General features: G+C 40.9%; 2 protein-coding genes across 2 annotated transcripts in view; one reads left to right on the plus strand and one right to left on the minus strand.

The window, feature by feature from the left end:
- LOC121903461 (zinc metalloproteinase-disintegrin-like lachestatin-2) overlaps window positions 1-3879 on the plus strand; it is an 18734-nt gene extending 14855 nt beyond the window's left edge. Inside the window, exon 22 of the mRNA XM_042420485.1 lies at window positions 1344-3879. Coding sequence (XP_042276419.1) covers window positions 1344-1376 — 33 coding nt within the window. The 3' untranslated portion in view covers window positions 1377-3879. The remainder of the gene's footprint in view (window positions 1-1343) is intronic.
- ppp3cca (protein phosphatase 3, catalytic subunit, gamma isozyme, a) overlaps window positions 3849-19139 on the minus strand; it is a 24681-nt gene continuing 9390 nt past the window's right edge. The window contains 12 exon segments of the mRNA XM_042420489.1: window positions 3849-5856; window positions 7880-7906; window positions 9768-9865; window positions 10548-10632; window positions 11046-11123; window positions 11615-11740; window positions 11834-11928; window positions 12017-12094; window positions 13418-13557; window positions 13667-13812; window positions 16089-16119; window positions 16122-16202. Of these exon segments, the coding sequence (XP_042276423.1) occupies window positions 5696-5856; window positions 7880-7906; window positions 9768-9865; window positions 10548-10632; window positions 11046-11123; window positions 11615-11740; window positions 11834-11928; window positions 12017-12094; window positions 13418-13557; window positions 13667-13812; window positions 16089-16119; window positions 16122-16202 (1146 nt within the window). The 3' untranslated portion in view covers window positions 3849-5695.

Below are 19139 nucleotides of genomic sequence, written 5' to 3' on the forward strand. Positions count from 1 at the left end.
TCACACATGCTGTGCAGCAGAGGAAAAGATGTCTTTAACAAGCATATCAATCCACATTTTAGGTAATGATGCTAATGTAAGCTAAAGAAGTATTGACTTATGACACATGATAGAGATGTAAAGCAACTTTGTACGTGAGAGCAATATTATGAGGAGCACTGCAGTGAGCAGGTATCAAACACACAACCTTGTCCTCTAAGGTGAAGCTGATCATAAGAACAGTGTTCTAAACCACTGAGCCAACAGACATTCCCAGTAACGAGAGGAAAAAATCTCCATTTTGATGAGGAAAATGTATTTGTCTCAAACTAGAGCTTGAAGCCCAGAGATTTGTACATCATTAGTGAAAGCAGGACTAGTTTAACATGAGAATGAATGATATGTGTAAAAAGTGTTTGAAGGAAGAGAGAATCTGTAAGTTTAAGAAACTGCAGTGAGAGGAGACACACATCCTGCAGACTGTATTGCAGTCAATGAGAACATGACAGCGACTCTCTATCAATTACGGTTCAGATCTCAAAAACTATAAGTCCTATGTGAAATGTATTTACATTTTGAGAGAGAGGAGGCTTGTGGCAACATACTGAGGCAAGATATGTGCTTGAGGAGTTAAAATTGTGGGAGTGACAGCAATTTAGAAAAACATTTCTGGTCTAAAAATATCTGTGCTCTACACTGTGCCTGATCACGACAGTCTGGTGAGACCTGACAAAGTCTGCCAAACCCCTGACTTTGGGCTTAAATTGCTGAAAAACTACAACAGATATCACAAAACAATCTGATAACTTTGAAAATTCAAAGTTTTGTGAACATTTTAAAGTTTGAATGGCGTCTGTAGGATAGGGGACATCCGAGCAGTTGAGTGTCAAAGTGACAAAAGTTCCAAGTCGGTTGGACGGTTCGTCCCATAGACTGCCATTATAAATTTTAATGTTTTAAAAAATTATATAAAATCACTGAAACATGTTACATCTCAGAAAATACAAGCACACATCTGCTGAATGAGTTGCACAGATTGACAGTTGAATGGTTTTTATAGCACAAAGTATGCAGCAGTTGAAACGCAGCAAAAAACGTACAGAAGACGGAATAAGAATAAAGACTGAGAAGAACAATGTGTGATTGCTTTCAGCGATCACACAATTAGCTAAAAAACGCTAAAGAGCTCCAAAGAACTAAAGGGGAACTGCAGTCGGGTGATAATTATCTGTAGGTTCAAGTGACCTCTGCTACATGTAACCTCTTTCACATCACATACAGTCATTTGATCCATTGTTCATATTAGAATATTGATTATTGCAGCTTGATGGTTTGTGAATTAATGCATCTTTTTTGTCCACTAGGCTCTGAGGCCAGTACCTCCACAAAAGGTCTGATGTCTGACACAGTGCCACCTAATGGTAAACTTTGGGAAACTCACATCTGTCTGCTGCTCCCAACGAGCAGCTGCTGGCGACTGAAGAGAGGAAGAGCCCCGTTTTTATTCAACTGTTTCCTGTGCAGTCTGAAGTGTGATTGTACCAGTGATGTGCAGACTGCACGAGGACAAAACTGGGCTTTTAATTGTTACTTGCATGCACTGAGGGCTTGTTATTACAGGGATGAACTTTTTGTTTTTAAGGCACTTTTTTATACTTTAGGGTTAGAGATGCAATGAGACACAGGTATGGCCCTAAATGTGAACCATATAATTTTATATACTTGATCTTTTATTTTGTCGCAGAAATACAGAATAATATTATTACATAATATTGCACATGACTGCATGACTGCATTTATTTGTCCAACAGTACTGAGTGACTGGAGTAACATTTACATATTAATATAACCAAAACAAATATCCACATTTGCTTTAATGAACTTCAATCTTACGGTCTAAAATTTCTATCGCTGTGGTGCATCACAGTGCAAACTAATAATAATACTCTCCATAAGCTATTGAAAGACTCCAGATTAAACAACCATTGACTATTACAACTCTTCTACTCAAAACTTTTGATTTTGACATATGAACATTTTTTTGTTGAATCTCAAGCAATGCCTCTATTAATTTTCTCATTGTAAAATCCTAATGATGTGGTGATGCCCTGACCTTTATCTAGTATCTCCCGCAAGTTGACATTTATGGTTTTGAGTGAAATGTATCAACTATTGTAATGTTTACTATGAAATCTGGTACACAGTCAGTTTGGTTCAAGACCAAACTCTTACAAATCAGCATATTAGCATTGTCATTATGAGTATGCTAGCATGCTGACGTTAGCATTTAGCTAAAAGCACCACTGTGGCTAACAGCCTCACAGAGCTGCTTGCATGGTTGCAGACTCTTGTTCTTAAATGTTTTTAAGACTTTTTAAAATTAAAAATCACAGTTCTTTCTAGTTTCTTGGTACCTTTTGAAAGTACGAGCAGCAGCACTGTCGACTGTCCTCAGACTCTAGAAAGACTCTTAGAAATGCTTTATTAAAAGCAGGTGCACTGGAAAGGTCAACCAGTTGAAGTTATATACAGTATGGTAGACACATGTAGACAATGATAGTATCCACAAATACGATCAAGATCATTTCCATGATATAAGATGTCATTATCACTTTTATGTTCCAATGTTTCAATGTACAATCAGCACATTGCTTGACATTTAACCAACAGACAGGATATTCAATGAGGTATTGAAAAACAGCATCGACTGTGCGGTTTTTTGATGATTAATAATAATTTGGTTTATGTAAATACATTTCTGCAATGCTCACTTGTCATATTGCTGCTTGTCTCAAAGGGGATCACTATGTGAATATGTACATACTACAATAAAAAAAAAAACCTCTTGTGGGTGCAATGCCCAGGCACTGAGCAAAGATATGTTTTCTATGTTGTATGGCTAAAGCCACACGCTTATGTGCTGCAGCATTACTATTACTGTATAGATGTTCTTGTCTTGTCTGGAAGGAGGCCATAACCTTGGTGGTATTAATCTTCATGTTTAAAGGCCAGTGACTGAATATCTTAAGCTTTAACAGTTTGTCCTCGAGTCCCAGACTGTCCACATGATGGAGACAGGGTTGATAACTGCTATAATGTATAAAGTTTAAAACAGAAATCTTTTATGTAAATTAATGATGGGAAATAAATATTTTATACGAACAATGCACAAAGACATTGTGTGCAAAAACTGTCAAACTCTTATTGGCGCATTTGGGAACAAAGACATTTATCTTATTTTGAAGCTGCATTGTCTTTTTCTTGGGATTGGGTGGTGGTGAAGAGTTGTGGAAAGCTGAAAAACATGTAACTGTAAAACTGACATTGCTTTAAGTGAAATAAGAAGAACCAACAACCAAGACCAGTCAAATAAAACACTGCATTTGAATTTTATTCTTTTCTTTCAAGTGATACATCTACGTAAAAGATTTCATGGCCTCGCATGACAAGTACGGTACAGTTTTTTGTTGTTGTTTTTTTTTTTTTTTTTTTTTTTTTACAGATATTATAAGATTCTTGATGAACAATATTTTTTTACATTCTGTGAGATATGTATCAGACCTAACAGGAGGTCAGTATACCGTATGGCTCACCCAATAATGCCTCACCTTTAAAACAAATTTTAAAACATGTCATGAATGTAAACCAAAATATTTAGGAAGCTTTCCCGAAGTCTACTGAACATACCAGCAAACAGCAATATTTGGGAAATTTTAGGGATATTAAGATTAATATTAATAACATTTGAATTGTAATCATGTGTGTTTGAAAGTCTCCTGGCTTGACGCCTTTTACCATCCACACACACACACACATTCAGATCTTCATGTGTGGCCAAGGTGGCATGGCACATGAGCACAAACACCTCATTTTTAATTAAAAAAAAAAAAAAAAAAAAAAGCAAATTCACAAGAGAATAGCAAATCTTAAAGCTTATTTCCCCCTCCTTTCCTCCGTGACAAGAGGACAACAGATTTACAGTCGGGTGTGTCAAAGCACCAGTTAAGTTGTTCTAGAAAAAGCAGGTTTTAAAAGGTTGGGAGGTGCCTGGGAAGAGGAGGGTCCCCATCCTGGTATGAGCATGAGTTGTAAAAATAATATCCTGTATATATGAGTCAGCCATGGTTGAGATGATTACAGTACTGTTAGGCCTTGATAAACAGCTGTTAGTGTGGTGGCGGTACCTTTTATAGTATCATCCCTGCCGAACGAAATGACTCTGTCCATTCTGTCATTTAACTGAATGTTAAATGTTTCCCTTATTTGATCACATCACAATTCAACATCATCTGCATACTGTATAACCAACAGTAGATGGAGACACTGATACAGCTTTAGTAAAGAAACAAAGTAAAGCCCCGAAAGCACACCTGTTTTTTTTTTTTTTGTTTTTTTTTTAGTGTTTGACAATAAAACCGCCATAATTCTGTTAAATATACTAAAAACTCCCAAGCAATGATGAACATCAGTCTGTTTTGAGGACAGTAAAGCCAGCAGTTCCTCTGCTTTGTAAGGAAATATGTCCTCTCTTGTCCATACGGATAACCGCAGAGAGAACGTTCGTCTTTCGTAGTTTTGTGTCAGTTGGTTTGTCATGATGTAATCTTCATGCACAACCCCAGAGAGGTCAGCTCAACTTCAGTGCTTCCCACCAGGATGTGGGAGTATTGATGGTTCTGGTCGTAGTACACGCTGTATTCTATATCCCTTTTTTTTTGGTTTAGCGGAGCAATAACATCCTAGCTGCCATCAAGTGAACACAAGTCATACCAGACAGGTATGACAGCAACTATCATTGCACACAAAGCATAAATCCTTCATTTTAACCGTTTCACTCACAAATTATAATACAGGAAGAGTTATTATTATTATTATAATTATTGTAGTTGTTACTCTGAAAGTGAACAAAATACTGAAGAAATATCCATCGAGCATCTTTGGGGTTCATCAAAGTTTTGTGGAAAATTTATAAATAAGACTATAAAGTCTTCATTAAATTTCTGCTTAAGGTATAAAATATTAATTTGCAATCATTGGTCTGATATAATTTAATTCCCTTATTCTTTTTTCACCTTTCAATATATATATATAATTTATCTTTCAACTGACACACATATATAAGCAAACACTGCACTGTATGTAGAACCTCACCTGATATCTTGCAAGATCCAAATGAGGTGTTTCTACGATATTTGTACTTCAGTTTTTCCCTTAGCAAACACATGGAGAACAACAATTTAAAAAAAACTTAAAGTGACTAAAACTCCTGGATAACAAGGGCTTCATCTATTTGTATCAACTCAAATTTAAAAAATTCTCCTTTTTTTTTTTTAATAACTTTGACATGTATAAGTTAGGACTTCAGTGTACAGTATACATTTGAACAACTGCAAAATGTCTTCATTCAATGATTTGTTGCTATTACACAATATATCTAATATAATTCCTTTAATAAATAAGATATGATTTTTCCCCAGATAATCACATCATACGTTTTGTCTTTTTTCAGCAGCTGGAAGTGTTTTCCCAGCGCTGTGGCCTCCTTTTGTTTTTATCTAACAATGTGTCCACTTCCTTTCCCGCCCAACTGTGGGCGAGCAGAAGATGGACAGGCAGAGAGAGAGAGACAGAAAGGTCGGGGGGGGGGGGGGGGGGGGGGGGTATGAGTCAGGGGAGTGTGGGTTATGTGAAGATGACAGGGTGCTGTTTCTGTCGCCTATCCATCAGTGCCGTTCTTGTTGGGGGTGTTGGTGTTGACCGTGGTGCCGTCTGGCTGCTGGCCGTCTTTGCGAGGCGGCATCCTCTCGTTTATCCTGTCCAGGCCGCGCGCCTCCTCGAAGTTACGAATCTTCCTCGTGGGAGAGAAGCCTTGAATGGCTGAAGGACAGAAGGGAAAATTACACTCAGCTAACATCCCTCCTTCTGTTGCTGTAAACTATGTTCTTTAGCTTTTGCATGAGCCTCAATCAAACTGGATTCCTTGTGGAATTTTATTTAATAAGCACAAAACACGGTATTAGCCGAGCACAGTACGGACGACCAGTGAATACAACACATGCACAGGTAAACAATGACTGCTACAATAAAACACCTCACACTGTTGTAGACTTACGGTAACGTCCCGAAACAGCCGAGGAAACCAGACAGAAAACGTGTGCAAATGAAAAGCAAACTTGTTCAGACATGAGTCATTTAAGTTATCAGGTTAAACAGGAGATGAAGACTCTGAGGTGAAGGTTTAATAGGTGGATTTACTGCAACACTAACAGCTTCCTCAAGGTTACTCTTGCACAACCACATATCTGGGACAATGAAGCACTTGTGCCAAACTTTAAATCAGTGATTCCCAACCAGAGTACATACAGTAGAAATTATGAATTGATCAAAGAAAGTTTTTAGATAATTAAATCATTTAAAATTGGTGTGATGCTTTAGTACATTTACTGTCCCAATAACCAGTAAGCTACTGGCTACGCTGACTGTGCAGTTAGAACACCTTAAAGCTGCATTTATGATTGAAAGTGATAGAAAACTAGCTAGAAAGTGAGCAGAGACGTTGATATAGTTAGCTGAAAGTAGCAGATAGTTTAAATATTTAGATAAAACTGTTAGCTAAACATAACGGAGAAACATCTGAAACAGTTAGCTAAAAGAATGAGCTAAAGGTGAGTGAACATTTAAAATAATTAGTCAAAAGTAATGGATAAACATTTGAAATAATTATATAAAAGTAATGAACAAACAGTTAAAATAGCTAAAAGTAATCATTAAACACTTGAAATAATTAGCTTAATGTAATGGATAAACAGTTGAATTAGTTAAATTAAACATGAGATATTTAGCTAAAAATAATTGCTAACTAGTTTGAATAATTAGCTGTAAGCACTGGATAAACTATAATGTCTGGATAATAATATATGGATATATATGTAGGGTTAATAATGGCATAAACAGCTAAAATAATTAGCTAAAGGTAACGGATAAACAGTTGAAAGGATTAGCTTAAAGTGATGGCTAAACAGCTGAAAGTAATGGATAAACAGTTGAGACATAGATAAAAATATTTAATACAAGGCTCTTGCGACTCAAGTGGTATTAGCATTAATGCTAAATTGACAAAAGCAACCTGAACATCTGGAATTCAAACACTTTTGTGAGGCCTGAACATGAATAAATGTGGAAGATGGCAGGTGGGATCTATGAAGGGTACTCGAGCTCATCTGATGTGGGGGTGCGTTTGACAAAAAAGGTTGGGGACCACTGTTTTAATGAATTCATTAATGAAATGAATGAATCTCAATTGAATGATTCAGTTTAGTGTGTTTGTATCGAGCAGGAGGGGCCGACAGTGCAGCAACAGCCAACCGTGTAACAGGATTAGCTTCTGAAAATATCCCAGCGAGGGATGTCCCCGGTCTTAACTTAACCAGGTCTTAGCAGGCTTTTCTCTGTGTGGGGAGCCACACTTGGCAAGAAAAGCCCATGTGACCACAGCCGGGAGCTGACAAGTCCTGAACCTGATATATATCAGACCATAACCAGCCCATTGTCTGATGTACACTACCAAGCTGCTGAAATTAATTTAGTTTAAAACACATTTTTATACTGTCTTTCATAAAATTTCACCAATTTACAGCAAATCTTGTGCTCGTTTTATTCTTACACAAGCTTCATGTTTATCTTTTAAGATCTTATTTCTTTTTCTTTTATTGCTTAACTGCCAGCCCGTAAACAACAGACACCGATAATGCAAGAGCAACCAGCAATAAAGTGATAAAGACTAATACAATAATCCGTGATATTAACACAGTGGGGACACTACAAAACAATAAAACCAAGAAAATAAATAGACATCTTAAGAGTGGGGCGAAGTACACACAGAACACACAGCCATGCGTACCTTGTGCTTTAGCTGCCTCAATGGTAGCTATGTTCAATAAAGAGACAGCAAATACAACAGTCACATCACATGTTGTGATAAACAGAGGAAACAGATGGTACAGTCATTATTTATGCAAAATTCACAGCAGCTGTAAAAACATCATCAGAACATGTTAGTGAGTGGGCGGGAAGGTTAGAGAGAGCCTGCTGGAGATTTAAGATGCTGCTGGTGTTAAAGGGTCACGAGGACTTAGGTGTGGAGAGCTGAGGGGGGATTTGGCTGAGCGCTAAGAGTCTAAGACCGGCCGAGATGTGCAACCATGAGCAGGCGGGACGATGCGTCTGTACATAAAGATGTTCATTCAGACGTATAAACACACACACACTGCTCATTAACTCACAATAGATAGAAACATATTTACAAAAAAAATACTCAGTGGTGAACTTTACATGATTATTTCTCCTCTAAATCAGATGTTTGACATTTGAGAACTCATCAACATGAAATACAATCCAGAGAGCGACAGATCTGTGAGTTTGACTGCTACTCAGAGACAGGATTGTCATCAAGGCGGCAGTTATTTTATCTTTCCTCGTGATGATCGCGAGGTGAACGGTAGATAACCCTGATGATGTCATCAGGTCTTCCAACTTTATATGTGATACATGGGTCGGGCGTTTCCTCTCATTTCGTGATACTCTCAGAGGGAGCCGGCATTCAAAGATCAGTGAGCAGCATGCCCAAAATGTCAGCAACTGTACAGTAACTTCAAAAACTACAGCCAGGGTTGGAAAAACAAAGAGTAGAATTAAGAAGAACGGACAAAAATACACAATCAGTCGCCCTCCCTTTGTCTGTGGCTGTGGCTGAGGGAGTGGACATGGACAATGACATTCTCCTAAAGGTCACAACATGTGGTTTCTCCTTCTATTCCTCTGCAACTTCTGTAAGCCTCCAGCGTGGCGAAGCGGGACTCCCGGCATGTCCTCTGGTGGGCGCGGCGAGGCGCTGACCTTTAGATCAAAGGGTCAGTACTGGCCACTTTCATAGGAGACCTCCCCGACAGGCCAGCATAGAGGGGGGGGGGCTCCAGTCAAAGCCCAGCCGCTGCCTCCTGTGCTGGCATTGATCTAGAACCCTTCAAAGAGACTGGCAGGGCAGGAAAACCAGTCTCCTGAACTGGACACCAGGATATACAGATTGATGGAGCTAGTGATATTATATTAATGCACAAGTCACATGTGCAGTGTTGCAATTACTTTAATGGTATCTAATCAAGCTGCTTCATCAACTCTTCTGTCCTGTACCAAGGTGGTGGGACGGTGGTGAAGTGTTGATGGATCAGTGCACCAGGAAACACTGGAATGTGGTCAGTGATGAAACTTCTTCTGTAATGGAGTTTTCTCTGCATCAGTTATGAACATTGTGAAGAACGCTGAGTCATGAAAGGAGGATTTGCTCGTTGACTGAAGGACTGTCAAAGATATGAAAATCCTCTGCTATCAAACACTACTACAGGTGCACTGGAAGGGAAATAACACTGTTTAATAGAGATTGGCGAGCTATTTGCAAGAGTAAGAAAATATAGTTCCATTCACCTGAACACCTCTGCCAGTGAAGGAAGAACAGTTTCCATATGTCCATCACTTCATAAAAGGGGATGGTTTAATGTAAAGACTGTATCTGTATTCATGTATCTTTCATTATAAAAAGAAGATTCCCTCGTGTCTCGTCTTCTCTGTATCGATGTACTCGTAGGAGCAATAGATCACGTAACACCACCTCTTTTCTCACTACAAATATTCGCAGGGTGAGGAGATGTCCTGAGGGGGTTTCGGGTCTTGCTAAATGGCAGCTAGCGAGGAAGAATCACAGAACAGTGTTACTGAGGATAAAACACACTTACCGTTCTCTAAGGTCTGCTTCCCGCCTGACAGCACTCCCACAGGAAGAGTTCCAGTTGGGGTCAGGCCTTTGAGTGTTAACACGCTCTCACTTTCCTCCCTGGTCCACAAACAAAACACACAGACACACTTGGATGACATTTCAACAAGCAGCTCGGTGGTTACACCAGGTGGTTACAAAGCCGTTCATATGTTCGGTCATCACTAGACGTCTGCTGCACGGAGCGACGGACTGTCAGCTCTACCTGCCTCCAGTCCACCTGGTTCATAAAGCGGCTCATTGACCAGTCCGTCCGTTCTACACATCAGGTTCAAGTGTCAGCATGCTTTTATACGTACACGTCTGCATTTTTATTGTATATTCATATTTTTTTCTCTGGGTGAACAATTGGTTTTTAAAATGTATTTCAAAATATACATGATGATTTTCATCCTGCACAAAAACACTGAGTCCAACCTGTCAAGAATTTATGACTACTTCTGTTATAAATTAACATTTGGATTTTTTTTTTTTTTTTTAAGCCACTGACCCACATAGACAGGCTGCTCTACTTCCTGCTACCAGCAGCAGCATTAATCTGGAATCATGTCTAATGTCATTATACAGTCTCGGCGCATCGTGACTCATCTTGTGCCAGCTCATTAACACTTGCAGGGCAATTTTCAAACACAACTTCATTGTGCACTCATCTGACTCCTCCTGGCCCCACAGTGACCCCATATACATGTAAAGAAGTTTTCTGATGAGACAGGGGAAGCATTAAGGACGCAGCCAATCACACCTGAGGACTGAGAAGACTCGGGCCATTTTCCCCACAGCGCGAATCTTGTTCCGGATGACTTCCTTACGCATCGCTGAGGTGCCACCTGAAACCAGAACACCACTGTCAGTAGTCTACTACAGCTGGATGTGATATAAGAAAACAAAGAGGAGATGATGCATGTGAGGGATAAATGGAGGGTTTAATGGTGTGTTTCAAAGCGTAGCAGAACTCCATCATCATCATCATCAGACATGTGAGACAGAACTGTGATGAAGCTCTTACAGATGCCTCCCGGCTCTCTGTGTCATTAAGTGAGTGCCGGGACTCATTTGCAATTCAAAATGTAAAATCTTTAAATTTTCACAAATGTGAACCAGTATTTGGATCATCATGGTACATTCAGACTCTCCCTGAAAACCTTCCATCACTGTTCACCTGACAAAATGCACCACGTTCACCAGACTGACGGGATTATCTGACAACAGCATCAGCTGACATCCTCTGCTTCAACCTTACCTTCATACAGGTCGTCTCCCTCTGACATGAGCTCATCATCAGAGCAAATGTTCAGTACGTTCACCAACATCTCCGTCACTGTGGAGGAGAGAACAACTGACAGTTTAGTCTGGTGACAGTTTTGTGTGACAATGACTGACTTCTCTTTGGATTTTTATTTTAATCTAGAGCAGAATCCCTCCGTCAGGTCTTACTGTCATCTACAGATATTAACTCTCTTATTTCTTGAGGTGTGATGGGCAGCTATAAAACCAACAGAGGAAAGTCCCACAAACGTCAAAACCAACAGTAACAAATAAACACTTTGCTTGATGATGTGAATTAGTGTTTGGCTGACATCGTTTTCTGTGTCGGATGTGCACATTGGCACACTTTTCAAATGTAGTAAAAAAGACACCTGCAAACAAACAGACATGATTTTACCATTTAATGTTTCGTGTGATGTGTTCATCTTTATTCTAGCAGCTGTGTTGAGCTGTAGCTGCAGACTGAAAGCCCCTAAATTCACTCCTATTACATGATTTAACAGAGTTTCTGGGTCAGCCTCCAGAAAGTCGATAACAACATACCTTTCTCTCCAACAAAAGGCAAAGACCATGTGAAGACATCCATAAAGTTGGGCAACCAGTAAGGGTGGGGGGAGCAGTTGAACTGTCGGATGTTCATCACATTGTTCTCATATTTTAATACAGCAGCTGGGATTCACAGAGCAGAAGAGATGGATGAAGTTAAAGCATCGATACTGAGCCAGAAAATCAGAACTAACAAAGATGAAGAGAGAGAGAAACCTTTGTTGTTGTAGACATCTAAGTAATTTGGAGCTGAGAAGATTGTGATTAATGAAGGGAAGCCTGTCGTCTGGCTTTTTCTGTACATCCGATACCTGTTAGGCCACAAAGAAGACGACTCATTAGACACATCTAATAGTATAACATGCTGGAAATGGATCAGAACACAGTGAGCCTACTCACCCTGCATCCTGTGCTTCATGGGCTCTTATTACTGACAGCAAGTTATTATTTACCAAAAAGTCACAGACTGCTGAGTAACTGCAGAGAAAGAGAAGCAGACAGGCCTGTTATTACAACTTCAACCCTTTAACAAGAGAGTAGCCACCGATTCACTGACTGTTGTTGACTTGTGGAAATATTTGTGTGTTTATTTTCAGCATGTCGTGCCCTCTGGCATGTTTAGTGAGGGGTTTAAAGATGCTCTGGTATTTATGGGCTCTCTGCCTCTCCAGAAGAAGAAGGCGAGAGGGCAGAGCAGCTGAACGACATGCAGCTACCAGCCCTCCTTCTTTCCCCACTCCACTTATTCATGCTCCCAAAACAACATGTGGGTCATCTCCAGTTCATTCCATCAACACCAGACCATTTAAACCAGTGTAGGACAACAGATAAAAGTCAAGCAGGGTTGAACTTGTATATTATTGGCCAATATATCAGTCAATTAAATTACTGTTATTGTTCTGATAATAGAATTTCAGCCGCCAATGTGGAGTCTGGACTGCAGATTAGGGGACACCACTTGAAACCTTTATCTCCACTCCTGTGTGAGCACGAGGGCTGCAGACAGCAGTGTGACTCCAGAGCACGGACCGGAGCACGGACCGGTGCACGGACCGGAGCACGGACCGGTGCACGGACCGGTGCACGGACCGGAGCACGGACCGGAGCACGGACCGGAGCACGGACCGGTGCACGGACCGGAGCACGGACCAGAGCACGGACCAGAGCACGGACCCTAACCCTAACCCTAGAGGGTAACCAGAGAGTATATTAACTTGTTCTGGTATCAATTAGTCAACAGTAACACAATAATTAAATATATTCTTTATTCTAGGGAGGAAGAAAGGAAAAACATGTCTGTTTTCCACAGGTTTACTTTTATTAATGTTAGTGTCGTCTCTGCCACATACTGTGCAACTTTTATAAAGAGAGGAGTAGAAACATATCATCACCATGTTGAAATGCTTGTTCTGAATGAGCAGTTTGTATCTGCCGACCTGCTGTAGATGCTACTTCGGTGTGCTGTTGACCATTTTTGATCCCATTTTCATTTCACATATTCAGAACAAGCTGTTTTTATCTGTTAACCTATTTTTGAAAAAGTTATTTTTAATGTGTTAACCTTATTTGAACCAGCTGTTTTTATCTGTCAACCTGTTTTGAGGTTTTTTTTTTTAAAAAAAGTACCTCAATAAGATGTTTGACCTACAAAAACAGTGACTAGCGGTATCCATTAACCTACGAAGCAGTCCACATTCTGACAAAAACTGTTTCTATTAATGAATTATAAATAAATAAATAGTTTCTATTAGAATAAAGTCCTGTAGTGTTAAACGAAGGTAAAGCAGGCGTGATGAATACCTGAAAAAGTAGGAGCAGCCTCTGACGGAGTTATGGTTGAAGTGTTCAGTTGTCTTTTCACTGCCGTAGTCCTCACCAGGATCCGCCCAGATCAGGTCACACATAGGCCCGAACGCTGGAGGCTCTTTAAACCGGTCTAACTGTTGAGCACACAACACACAAACAAATAAATAAAATCTACAGTTTAAAGTGAAGTAAACTGTTTCCAAATGTTAGCGCAACTTCCTGTGCCACCGGCCGATCACTTACTTTCCTTATGTCATCTAGGCAGTTGATTTCTGGTGAGAGTCCGCCGTGTACACACAGGAACTGTTGGTTGAGCAGCGCGGCGAGGGGCAGGCAGTCAAAGGCCTCCATACACGAGTCATACACCCGCTCAGAGTATTTAATTTTACCTGCAGCACACACACGGGGACACAAACACACACTGCCATCACTAATAGACGAACTCAGTTCACAATAATCTGGAAGAAACAGTCGATGTCATGATGAAACAGTCGTGATGTCACGATGAAACAGTCGCGATGTCACGATGAATCAGTCGTGATGTCACGATGAATCAGTCGTGATGTCACGATGAAACAGTCGTGATGTCACAAAGAATCAGTCGTGATGTCACGATGAAAGAGTCGTGATGTCACGATGAAACAGTCGTGATGTCACGATGAAAGAGTCGTGATGTCACAAAGAATCAGTCGTGATGTCACGATGAAACAGTCGTGATGTCACGATGAAACAGTCGTGATGTCTCGATGAAATAGTCGTGATGTCACGATGAATCAGTCGTGATGTCACGATGAAATAGTCGTGATGTCACGATGAAATAGTCGTGATGTCACGATGAAACAGTCGTGATGTCATGATGAAACAGTCGTGATGTCACGATGAAATAGTGGTGATGTCACGATGAAACAGTGGTGATGTCACGATGAAACAGTGGTGATGTCATGATGAATCAGTCGTGATGTCATGATGAATCAGTCGTGATGTCATGATGAAACAGTCGTGCTGCTGCTATCAATGAATGTATCTTGATGTAGAAAAGTGTGTTGAAACCAACTGCCTCACAATAGAAATACACAGATTGATAAGTTTCAGTTGAAAGTGCTGATTCAGTGGTTATCGTGGTCAGCGGTTAGGCTGCGTCGCCGGCAGCGAAGGTCAGATTAGGGCGGGAGGAAGTCAGCTCCTTATAGGACAGCACAGCGTGAAAACGTGCTGACTGAGTGATTTCATCCCAACGTTTGTGATCCAGACGTCACCAACAGCAAAATAATATCTACAGTCAGTAACACTTCGAGCATTATGAGCTTTATATTAACAGTTAAATACAGTTTATAATATACTGTAATGTAAGCAGATGTAAGTGTGATAAAATGAATGATAATACAATAAAATAGTTGTAACAATACAAAATGTCTTCATGGGAGAAGTTATAATTGTTGATAAATACTGTACATTAATAAACATGTATATGATTATAACTGCACTATAGTGTGTTATAAACCGTTTATTAGAAGTTCATATAAATGGTCATTTTAAGATATATCATTTGTGATGTAATATCAACATGACTCAGCAACTTCAGGTTTATTGTGTGAAACATTACAAAAGAAAACCTCCATCAAACAGGAGTGAACACTTTGCCTGTAACATCACTGATGCAACAGTTTGGACTCTAATTAAAATGTTTGGAGTGAGGTGACACGTCTGTTAGTGAACACACGTATTCTGACGAGTCGTATTCATGGGATGATATGATCCAATATCATTTATTATTCCTACCACTATGACTTTATCTGCCTATTTAGTTCACACATACTCCTGACTGCTTTCATGACATAAAAAATATGACACCCTGCCCCTGTCAACCGCCACCATCGAAACCACTAAAGGCTGGTACAGTGTGTAATGGTACAGTGTGTGTGTGTGCAGATGAGGTGGTATGTGTGTGTGTGTGTGTGTGTGTGTGTGTGTGTGTGTGTGTGTGTGTGGGGGGGGGGGGGGGGGGGGGGGGGGGGGGGGGGGGTGTAGTGAGTGAAATCTATTTGCAGCTGGCAAGGTTGTCTTTGCTGTCTGCCAAAGTGTCTTTGTTTCTGAGTTTGCATACTAATGCCTGCACACCTGCTTCTCACACACACACACACACACTCACTCACACACTCCTGTGTGTATTCGTGTGTGTGTGAGTGTGTCTGTGTGTGTGTGTGTGTGTGTGAGTGAGTGAGTGAGTGTGAGTGAGTGTGAGTGTGTGTGAGTGTGTGTGTGAGTGTGTGTGTGTGTGTGAAAAGCATGGCTACAGCACGCCCGGCTGCTCGCTCCAGCAGTTCATTGTCTTCAACATGAAAAGGTGAAAGCAGAGTCTGTGATGCTGATGAACTGTAACATCTGACGGGACTTCCTAACCTCACTGACACAGTCAGTCACCTCACAGTTACCTGCAAGAGCTCAATGTGCATCACCAATATTTCCCATAATTACATGTTTTTAATGCCTCATTTGAGACTCTGACGTGAAAGCAGAACAATCAATGAACCTGCAAAAGTGACTTGCAGAGCAACCCTGCACTTCTACTGTGAGTAACATGCTAGCTTGGTTTGAAATGGGAAACCTGATTGATACACACACATTAGACCGGCCTTCATACAGCTGAGAGAAGCACTGCACTTACATTCCTGTTTGAAGGTGAAAGTACTCTGTGAGGGTGCCGGCACTCGTGGTTCCCTCGCAGGAGGAAGAGTGTGGTGGGGTGGTTGATCTTGAGCGACCAGAGGTAGAGAACACACTGGGAGGACAGACAGCGAGGGAGAGAATGAGGGAAGAGGGGAGGAGAAGGAAAAGTCAGAGATGAGCGGATGCTTTTGTCTTGTCATGCACAACATGTACATGCACAACCTTTTATCTCAGCGTATAAAAGGCAGAATGTAGCCAATCAAAGTCAAAACTTTGAAGATGGAGGAAAAATGGACTTATGAGTTGTGGTTAAGCTGTATGAACCTGCTCCACACACACATTCCAGCAGCAAACCTAACGAAGAGCAAGAGACTGATTCATCTTTTCACAAAGATGTTGCTGGACTGATTGGTCCACCAAGACTCTCTGGTATCTGTACGTGTCATTTTAGGGCTGCACTGTGCACACTGTTGCAGAAGAACAACAGTTGATTGAGGTTACATGCAGCGCTTCAACAATTAGTCCACTGACTTGATTAACTGATCGACAGAAAAATAATCAGAAACTATTTTTCGTTCTGGTTCCAGATTCTCAAATGCAAATATCAGAGTAAACTGAATATCTGTTTTATTTGTATCCAGACTAGTTGGCATACCTGCCGGTTGTGTTTCATACTGCAGCGACAGTCGGCATGTGATTATTATGATGAAACTAAATGAATTCCTGTCATATGGAAATCTGCTCACAGGTGAAGTAACTGTGGTGTGCTTGTTTCATCTTCATAAATAGCGGACCATAATTTACAATCCAGATGACAAGGCGCTGCACGATAGCTGCCACTTGCCACTCTCAGCCCTCTCTTAACACGCACCAACCACGGCCTGCTATTAACTCGCTGGAACCAGAGCCGGCGGGTTTGTATGCACGTAACTGACATAATTTATTTTTTTTGTTTTTAAAGGAGTGGGGGAGCCAGGACTTTGTCTTTCTCACTTCCATTGTTGGGAGGAACAGTGAACAATGAAGTGGAGGTAAATGTAGGGGGGCTGGAGGCGGAGAAAGGGACGCGGCTTGGAGTGGCTGGAAGCTGACATGGGTTTTAATGAGAGCCCTCTGCTCTCTTTTAGCTTGCCACTCTGTGTTTGAGCACGGAGTGGGAGAGGTAGACAAAAGGAAATGGCACAAAGCTTTGTGTGAACACTGATTACCTTCACTTCAAGCCCAGACACACACACACACACACACACACATATGTAGATACATGCACACACACTCTTCAGCCTGTCCCTCGCATGTGCAGGGGACAAGGAGGAGTTCATTCATAGAAACACTCTTTTGGATCAAAGAAGATAAAGAAGAGCTTAAAGAATGAAATGGATTGCTCACATGCACTGAATTTAGACTTTGGCAAATTGCTGGCCTGCAAAGGTAATACGCTACCTCAAGAGGCTACCGTGACTCTTTATGTTACCTAGGCAACCACATCCTGATTTCCATTTTCCTATATCTGTCTTATGTGTTGCTGAAGTGAATTTTCAGCCCTGCCAGTGAGAGCAAACAGCGAAGAATCCGAAGCTGTCAAAGCTGCTTCATGTGATATGTAGGAAGAATGACCCACATTTCATCCTGACAATCATCATTATGTCTGCCAGGAAAAACATAACAGACCAGCATCAGTGTGAATGTACCTTGTTCTTCCTTGTAAAGCTGAAACAAATATTGTTTTGATGATCAGTTCATCGTTTAAGAATGTCAAACTCCTCATTTTATCTGTTTTATATGATAGTAAACTGTATGTCCAAGTGATGGATATTTTTCACAATTTTTTGACATTTTATATACCCCAACCAGGATATTCACAGGTTAAATGATATGTCCCTCCAGGCTGCCTTATTTTTCATTATTTTAGGATAGTCACATGACTGCATATAATGTAAACATACAGTACTGTATGAGTTCCTCCATGTTACTTCTGACAGTGTTGACAGCAAGATGCACAACAGCTGTGCTTCACCATCAGTGAGTGGAGGAGTCCGGCTGTAGTCGGTTCTGTTCTGTATTTCTCTGTTTAGCGTCTTCAGGTTATGCTAGCCCGTTGTTGCTAACTTTGGAGCTAACCTCCTTTACTTTTCCAGCATTTAGAGAAACAACAGACGTGACTTTTTTAGCATTTATTAACTGACACACTGTAGTCTGTACTGCATTGACAACTCACTACTAACCTTTTCCTCTGCTCCGCACGCATCCACCGTCATTTCTCTGTCCCTCGCTCTTTCCCGCTCGCTACGCAAACATGCTCCTTAACGGAGCCGCGCGACCAGTGGTTTCCCAGGCAACGACGCAGAGGTTGACTCACGTACCGGAACAGCGCTGCTCAGAGACTCCCAAACGCTGTCAAATATTAAAAAATATTTTTTTGGCCTGGCGGGAGTTCTGGTTGTGTCATTATGGAGAAACACAGATTCAGTAAACGTTGAGTAAACGTTGAGTAAACGTTGAGTACAGTCAGACCCAGCAGGCTCCATCAGCTTGGGCGAGTTCAAAGTTGTGAAAACAACGGGGGTGTTTTGAATATAGCCCCCCCCCAACGGCATGCGTCTCCACATGCGTCCTGATCTCACTTTCCCGCTCTATATGCAAATAAACACGGACATCATTTCCGTTTTCAAAGACCAAATTTGCTGTTATTAACCGGTGGGAGGACCGGACCGGGGTCCGCTCCGTCCACAGCTGTTCAACTTGTTTGATAACAGGATAAATATTCATATAGAAATATTCCACGTCAGAATGGAGAAAGAGAGAGAGAGAGAGTTATATGCAGTGATCTCCTCATTGATTATTTAAATCTCTGACACGCTGACAGGATCTAATGTTAGTTGATGTTCTGTGTTCTTCTTCAGCTGTTACACACAGTCCAGGTTCTTACTGTTTGGAGTAAAGCAGCGTCCTCCTCATAAATACTGAGCTCATTATGTTTAGCAGCAAAACTAAAAACTGTAGTCATCAACTTGACAGGACAGCGGAAACTATCCAGCAACGTTTAGCTTCT

The sequence above is a fragment of the Thunnus maccoyii genome, chromosome 9, assembly GCF_910596095.1.
Source record: "Thunnus maccoyii chromosome 9, fThuMac1.1, whole genome shotgun sequence".
Lineage (NCBI taxonomy): Eukaryota > Metazoa > Chordata > Actinopteri > Scombriformes > Scombridae > Thunnus > Thunnus maccoyii.